Source organism: Etheostoma spectabile, chromosome 16 (genome assembly GCF_008692095.1).
Source record: "Etheostoma spectabile isolate EspeVRDwgs_2016 chromosome 16, UIUC_Espe_1.0, whole genome shotgun sequence".
NCBI lineage: Eukaryota > Metazoa > Chordata > Actinopteri > Perciformes > Percidae > Etheostoma > Etheostoma spectabile.
In genome coordinates this window covers 9,564,434-9,572,126 of record NC_045748.1, presented here as the reverse complement: position 1 = coordinate 9,572,126, position 7,693 = coordinate 9,564,434, and the positions used below count along the sequence as shown (strand labels likewise).

The window sequence follows — 7,693 nt, the reverse complement described above, 5'->3', positions numbered from 1 at the left end:
CGTCCTGCAGCTGACTGTGTGAAGCAGACAGTGAACGGTCATGGCGTGAGGGGTCTCTACAGAGGTCTTAGCTCACTGCTTTATGGCTCTATACCTAAAGCAGCTGTCAGGTACTCCAACCTTACACACCTGTGCACGCACAAACACACACTTATGAGTGTATGAACAGCTCATTTCCAATATAACTCCATATCACAAATTCAAGCTTCACAAATATGATAAATATCTGCTTTTCTCTGTTTCACATGATTGTAGAGTAAATATCGTTGGGTTTTGGTCTGTAAGTCGTACAAAACAAGCAATTTAAAAGGTCAAAATGGGCTCTGTACCTTTTTTTTTTCATTAACAGATTCATCAAAAAACATTGAAAATAAATGTCATTATTTGCAGTTGCCCTAATTAATTTAATTATTTAAATTGAATCATTATTAAACTTTTGGTTTAGGTCCCTTGAAAATGCTCAAATGTTTCTATTAAAAACCTTTACGAACTCTGTAATTTAATAAATACATTTTCTTTTCAACCTTTTTAAAGTGATTTTTTTTTTTAACAACTTTGCAATTTAAAAGTTGTGCTTTAATAATTGCTTTCAAACCACTATATACATATAACACCTTATAAACCTTTCCTTATTAGAAAGTGGTACTAATTATTTTCTATTTTGATTCTCTGGTAACTTTGACAGATTTGGGGTGTTTGAGTTCCTCAGTAATAAGATGCGAGATGAAAGTGGAAGACTAGACAGTACTCGAGGATTACTCTGTGGCCTTGGGGCTGGAGTTGCAGAGGCTGTGCTCATAGTCTGTCCTATGGAGACAGTTAAGGTAACAAAAATAACATTTTTAAGTGTGCATTCATTTTTTGGCCACTGGGGTCAGCGTGACATGCTGTAAGAAGACCAATCTTAACCAACCTTGTAGAAACCTTTGTATGGCTGGGAGAGAACTTTCCCTCATCCAGTCCAGAGTTAAAAGATTTGTCCCAATAAAATATCTCTGATGTTTTGCATAGTGCAGCTCTACTCGTTGTTTTTTACAGTTTGAGGAACCCATGTCTCAGATTCAAGGGACTTCTGCAGTCTTTTCAGTTTTGAATCTGCGACTCTTTGGTTTGTAATCTGCATTAACCCTTGTTGTATCATTTTAGGTCAAATTCATACATGATCAGACATCAGCAAATCCAAAGTACAAGGGATTTTTCCATGGCGTGAGGGAGATTATTAGAGTCGAAGGTAAGGATGGTTTCTTCATTTGTGCAGGGTCTGTGGCATTTTACTGCCACCTACTTTTCAAACTCCACCACAAAATGAGTGTGCCATACAGGTAATGACTCATCTTCTGCATTTGAGTCACCACATCTATTATTTAGAGGATAATATTCTGCCTCTTCCTCATTAGTTCCTGAACTGGAAGCCCTTGGGGGAGTTTTGCGTTTGATCAAAATCTGATAGTGCTGATGTGTCTGCAGGACTGAAGGGGACGTACCAAGGCCTAACAGCCACCGTGTTGAAACAAGGCTCCAACCAGGCCATCCGCTTCTACGTCATGACTTCCCTGAGGAACTGGTACAAAGGTGTGTAAGTGAATAGCTTTAACATCTTCATAATGCGATCAAAAGGATAAGCCAAACAATCATCTTTTGTTTAACACAAAGGCGATGACCCCAACAAAGCTATTAACCCTCTGATAACTGGGGTGTTTGGAGCTGTTGCTGGTGCTGCCAGCGTGTTTGGAAACACTCCTCTGGATGTCGTTAAGACCAGAATGCAGGTTGGTTGAATAACATAGTGTCCTTAGAACCTCATAATTTAGCCCTGAGCAGAGTGACTAACATGTACGTGTGTTATTTAACAGGGTCTTGAAGCTCACAAGTACAAAAGCACATTGGACTGTGCTATGAAGATCATGAAGCATGAGGGACCAAAAGCGTAAGTTCATAAACAGAGTTTAAATAAATTTATAAAGAATGACAATAGAAAGAGTATAGTCCTAGTTAGGAGAGTTTGACAGTAAACTTGGAGTAAACTTCATATCGTTAAAGGATTCCCAGTCTTTACACATCGATAATTCAGCAATAATTGTCTACCACAAGGCGGCAGCTAACTAGTAATCAGAATGCACCTTTTTAAATTAATGGAAAGGTTTGACACTCTGGGAAATATGCTTATTGACTTTCTTGCAGAGAATAAGATGAGAAGATCAATATAAATGCAATTAAGTGTTCTGCAAATGTTATGCTATCCTTTTTCAGCTTCAGCTTGCATACATGTAGTCTCTCTGTCACAGCTATTAAAATATCTTTTTTCAAGAAGAAGAAAAAAAAAACCAACAAGAACAACTCCAGTAGTTAAAAACAAGTCTTGGTTTGTAGGATAAATATGGAGTTATGGCCAGGAAATGCTTAGCTTAGCGTAAAAGAGTGGAAGCAGGGGTAAAGGGCTAGCCTGGCCCTGTCCAAAGGTAAAACATCAGCACCTCTGAAGCTCAAGACAGTTTGTTTTTTAAGGGGTGTTAGTGTAGGACTATTCGACGGACACAGTCACTTCCGAATCAGTCGCTCTCTACCTTAACAGTGTGCAATACAATAGCAGTGCACACCATACTTGGGTGTACTTGTGTTTGTTGCAAATGTACCCAGCCAGGCCAAAGTTTATTGTCCCTTAGTGTAAAACTTGTTGAAAAGATGTCATTTCTAGAGGTAACACTGCTGTGGAGTACGTCATGGTACCATCCCGGGGCCCCTTATGTTGTCCCTCCACTTGGTCAGATAATTCACGAACATGTTTTTTCAACACCCGTTCTCAGGCCTGAAATACATGGGTTTTGTGAAAAACACTTCAGCCACCTGCCACCATTTTTGATTCTTAGATAATAAAAATAAAGGTTTTATTACCTCTGCCAAGGAGGTCATTTTCTGTTCGGTTTGTCCGTATGTTTTAGTTTTTCAGCAGGATTACAGAAAACAATACTTTATACCCGATTTTCATGACATTTGTTGGAAGGGTGAGCATATTGAAATGTTGCTCTCAGGAGAACTCTGGATTTCCAGGGTAGTGTTTGGCATGGCAAGGCGACCACGTTTTTGTGATAATGCATTTCTGTATAACCTTTGTAAGTGTTTTAAACCTTTTAGGTGCTTCATGTAGTGCCCTGAAGTATTCACCATGTCCCTTTTGTCCTCTTCAGGTTCTACAAAGGTACTGTGCCCCGGCTGGGTCGGGTGTGCATGGACGTGGCCATAGTCTTCATTATCTACGAGGAAGTGGTGAAGGTCCTGAACATTGTTTGGAAGACGGACTGAAATGGACCCGTCCCGGTGTTACGCAACAAGCGGGAGCATTAGGACAGACCATTCACATTATTAACCAGGCCAAGTCCTTAAACCGTGTTTCTAGGTTCTAATATCTACCTCTTAGTGATTCTCAGAGTGAACGATAGGGATTGGTATGTTCTTATAACACGATTACTACACATGGAAGCATTATCTGCATTGAAAAAAGTTTGAGATTGCATAGACAATGCTTCCACTTCCCTTTTTATCTTAAATTCCAGAATGGGGAAGTTCAATAAGAGCTCAGGGAAGGGAACGGGGCATTTATTTAGATCTACTGTCCGCACCGACAGCTACAGTACTTTTAAGTTTACTTAAATTAATGCTGTAGGTACTTAATCAAAGAGAAACCAATACCCACCCCAACACAATGTGATTTTAGACACTGTAGACACAGAAATGATACTTGAATTGAGAGATTATATCCAGAGATCAAAACATTTGAAAGTCCTCTTTATATGCAAGTCGTTTCAACAGCGATATTTCATTCAGTACCTGATGAAATATTTATATCCCAATGCCACATGCTGCAGAGGCAACAGGTACATTAAGAACTGAATGCCTTAAATCACAATTGTCACAGTAATCAAGATTGTAGGATCCATAAAGAGATGCAGTTTACCGGTATGTTTTAAGTATGTTGCATCTGTACAGAACTTTCAGAAATGCACTAAACAGTAGTTAAGGTGAAAAGAAGGTTCACTTTTAAGTTGTAGACAGGTTTTAAATCCATTAACATACTAGACTAATACTATAAAAAGTGCCTAGGTATTCATGTTGAGATCTTGTTGAGATAAAGAATGATTGAATGTTGTATGTACTTTAGTCACCATGGATTTTATCAATAATTTACTCAGTTGTGGTGGTGCCAGATGTTTAATTCCAGGCAGTTTCTGAGACGTTCATATCTTTTAAACTTACCGTAACTGTTGATGAATGTTTGCTTTTACATTTAAATTTGAGAAGTGCCATTCCTAGTGCCTTCCATCTCATTCCAGGGAGGGTGAGTGCTTTAGGATGTCTTTTATTGCAGATTCTTTTATTTTTAACTACATTAATTGCCTTTTACTTTTTACACACATACTGATGACCCAATGTGCCAACTGCTGCTTAATGAAAAAGAAATATATAAATATATATATATATATAAAGCCATGGTATAGATTGGAGTTTGAGTTTGGAGTATGGCATGTTTACATGCAATGCAATTAAGTGTTTTTCCAAATGTTATGCTTTTTCAGCTTCAGCTTGCATACATGTAGTCTCTCTGTCACAGCTATTTAAATAGCTGTTTTCAAGAAGAAAAAAACAAACATGAACAACTCCAGTAGTTAAAACCAAGTCTTGTGCCTTTTAGTCTAATTAATTCTAACATGGATGCTCACAAATAAACATTGGATCCGATTGTTCATTTTGTCGTGTTCATTTCAACTGTCATACTGGTCTCATTCATTTACTTTAAGGATTACAGTATTTGTTCTTAGCAGAAGAAGTACTCTGAGTAGTAATACCCCAGTGTAAATACTCAGCTACATGTAAAATTACAGAGTATCCGCACTAAAATATACTTAAAGTACCAAAAGTAAAAAAGTAGTCCTTATGCTGAATGGCCTGTTTTAGAACCATAGATATTAGCATATGCATTGATGTGTTAATATCACATTAATGTACACTGTCAAGACGCTTAACTGATATGCAAAGTAAAGTTACAAAGACATGTATAAGTGTAAAGTAACATCAAATGGAAAGACCCTAGTAAAGTACAAGTACCTTGAAATTGTGCATAAAGCTGTGATCTTGAATATTTTTATTTAAATAAATGTTAAGTCACTATTACTGAAGGAGGCAACAATTGCAATACTTTCTGTGAAAGTATTGCAATATTTATTTATTTGTAGTATTTGAACTGTGTCTAGTGTGACATATCCTAGAAAAGAAATCATGTAGTACAGTTTTCTCCATTATATTTATATACACACACACATACACATTGAACTATGCACACAATTCATAAAAACTTGAAGCTCATGCATAACTATCAATTTCTGCTTGGTTGGTCATGGTATGTGTCCATAGACTCTCTATATGTTGTGCTTAAAAAGAAAATAGTCACTTGGTGCCTCAAGAGAAAAAGAAAAAATGTATCAAGAACAAGACTCCAGACATTAGAAATAACATGAGATTAATTCTGTTTCTATGCCCCAAATTCTCTGCGTAAGTACATTGTTTTCCCCCAAATATGGATTTTAAATCCTCCAGGATTTAAAGCTAATTGATTCTCACTTTAAGTAAATATACTGTAACAGTCACATTCCTCCACTGGTTCTTAACGCGTTTGCCGTGACCTTGCTTTGCGCTTTTTAGCCACCTTGCGCTTGCCGTAGTTGTCAGTGCGGACTTCCTCCTCAGGACGAATGAAAGAAGATGTTTGTTTTTGTTTGACTGCACTAGGGCATCTTTAAACATGTCTCTGAATGGAGGGGGAAGCAGAGGATTTTACTTCAACACCGTGTTGTCTTTGGCCCGGTCGTTGGCAGCTCACCGGCAGGCGCCGATAGAAAAGGTAACGCGGTAACGCGACGTTACGCAGCGAGAGCTAACCACAGAAACAAGCTAACACCTGTCAAAAGAGTCCTTGACACGAAAGGCCCGTCCCTAACTTCGCTTCTCCACCGGTGGGATTTGCGTTATGTATTTAAAAACACAGAAAACACGTTATTCCGGTTGCTAATGTGTGAATTACGTTGTCATTTTAAGAGGTAATGGCGACACGGTAACGTTAGCTAACGTTTGTAACTGACTCCAAAGGTGGCTGTCGTTAGCTTTTTTTTTTTTTTGAATCTGTGGCTAATCTCTTTAAAGAAAAAAGGGAAGAGCAGCTCATATTTCCCCAAATGTGAACGATGTTAACCCTCCTGTTGTCCTCGGGTCAAATTTGACCCCTTTAAAAAATGTCTAAATCTGAAATATGGGTTTTCTTTTTAACCAGATTACCCCATCGAAATGGATTGGATTCCATACAACGCTCTTTGCAAATACAATTGATCACTTTCATTCCCCTGATCTTAACTAATAGTCAACATAATTCATAATTTCTGCTTTTTAACTCACATATTAGGTATCATTCTATATAAATGACCATTGAACCAAGACCATGAATTCCAAAAAGTAGAGGGAAATTAGTGGTAGTAAGGTGGTGTTGGTGAAAACTACAATAAAATGTCTGAAAAAAAGGACGTATGACAATTTGTTTTGTCCGTTTTTGACCCGGGAGGACAACACGAGGCTTAACGTTACCTTTGGAATTAATGATTTAATAATTAATCTTAGTTTGGCTGTTGTTCATACCGGTTGTACAAGAAACTTAATCCGTCAATGGCAACTGTGTGATTAATCCATAATGAAAATAATCGTTAGTTGCAGCCATAATGTCTGATTGAAAGTCCACAAACCTGCAGCATGCTGTCTGTCTTTGAGTCCAGTGTCCAATATTCCTCATGCAAGAACCAGTTTATTTAGTTAACATGCCTTGCCTATTTACAGTAACTTGCATCAGTTTACACACCCACGCTGACGTTGATTAAAAAGATGAATACAAAATACTCTTTTGGAAATGCCTTAATTAAAAGAAATATGGAAAATCCAACCTTTCAAAGACACTAATTTTCTTTGTGAATGAATAATGCAAATAAATAAATGTTCTTCCTTAAAATACGGGGGGGCATAACATAAGTATACACCCCCCCCATGTTAAAATCCCATAGAGGCAGGCACATTATTATTATTAAAGGCCAGTTATTACATGGATCAGGATACTATGCATCCTGATAAAGTTCCCTTGGTCTTTGTAATTAAAATAGCCCCCCCCTCCCCCCCACATCATCACATACCCTTCACCATACATAGAGATAGGCATGGGGTTCCATAAGATCATCTCTCAATGCAAATCAAACCAGCTATCAGGCTAACTAACCACGTGCACATTAGCCTGGATGTGTAAACCTATGCAAGCCACTGTATGTGTGGTGGATCAATGTGTCTACAATTAACTAATTGCTGCATTTTCGAATGACATAGTGAGGTTGTTGGTGTCCCACAGGGACAATCAATATTAAATGAGAACAGTTCCAACCAGGCAAAACAAGCAGTTGCCGCTGGGTCCAAAAGCCCCAGCTTCACTGTGTCGGTTGCTTTTTGCAAATTTTATAATTTATCTCAACTGGACTGGGAATTTCCCCCCTAATGTACAGCATCGACTGGCTCCCGGCCCTGTGTCAAAATCTTGTTTATATCGTGGTGTCGTGGAGCATTTTTTTTTGTTAAATTACCACAAACTGGTTGACATACAGAAAACCAGAGACCA

At 38.1% G+C, this 7,693-nt stretch overlaps 2 protein-coding genes across 2 annotated transcripts in view; both read left to right on the top strand.

Moving 5' to 3' along the window:
• The window catches only part of slc25a1b (slc25a1 solute carrier family 25 member 1b), an 11,093-nt gene extending 6,354 nt beyond the window's left edge, over nucleotides 1-4,739 (top strand). Inside the window, exons 3-9 of the mRNA XM_032539187.1 lie at nucleotides 11-110; nucleotides 686-824; nucleotides 1,147-1,231; nucleotides 1,468-1,572; nucleotides 1,654-1,769; nucleotides 1,854-1,927; nucleotides 3,186-4,739. Coding sequence (XP_032395078.1) covers nucleotides 11-110; nucleotides 686-824; nucleotides 1,147-1,231; nucleotides 1,468-1,572; nucleotides 1,654-1,769; nucleotides 1,854-1,927; nucleotides 3,186-3,300 — 734 coding nt within the window. The 3' untranslated portion in view covers nucleotides 3,301-4,739. The remainder of the gene's footprint in view (nucleotides 1-10; nucleotides 111-685; nucleotides 825-1,146; nucleotides 1,232-1,467; nucleotides 1,573-1,653; nucleotides 1,770-1,853; nucleotides 1,928-3,185) is intronic.
• A 965-nt stretch (nucleotides 4,740-5,704) lies between these two features.
• pi4kaa (phosphatidylinositol 4-kinase, catalytic, alpha a) overlaps nucleotides 5,705-7,693 on the top strand; it is a 45,571-nt gene continuing 43,582 nt past the window's right edge. The window contains exon 1 of the mRNA XM_032539215.1: nucleotides 5,705-5,893. Within this exon, the coding sequence (XP_032395106.1) occupies nucleotides 5,795-5,893 (99 nt within the window). The 5' untranslated portion in view covers nucleotides 5,705-5,794. The remainder of the gene's footprint in view (nucleotides 5,894-7,693) is intronic.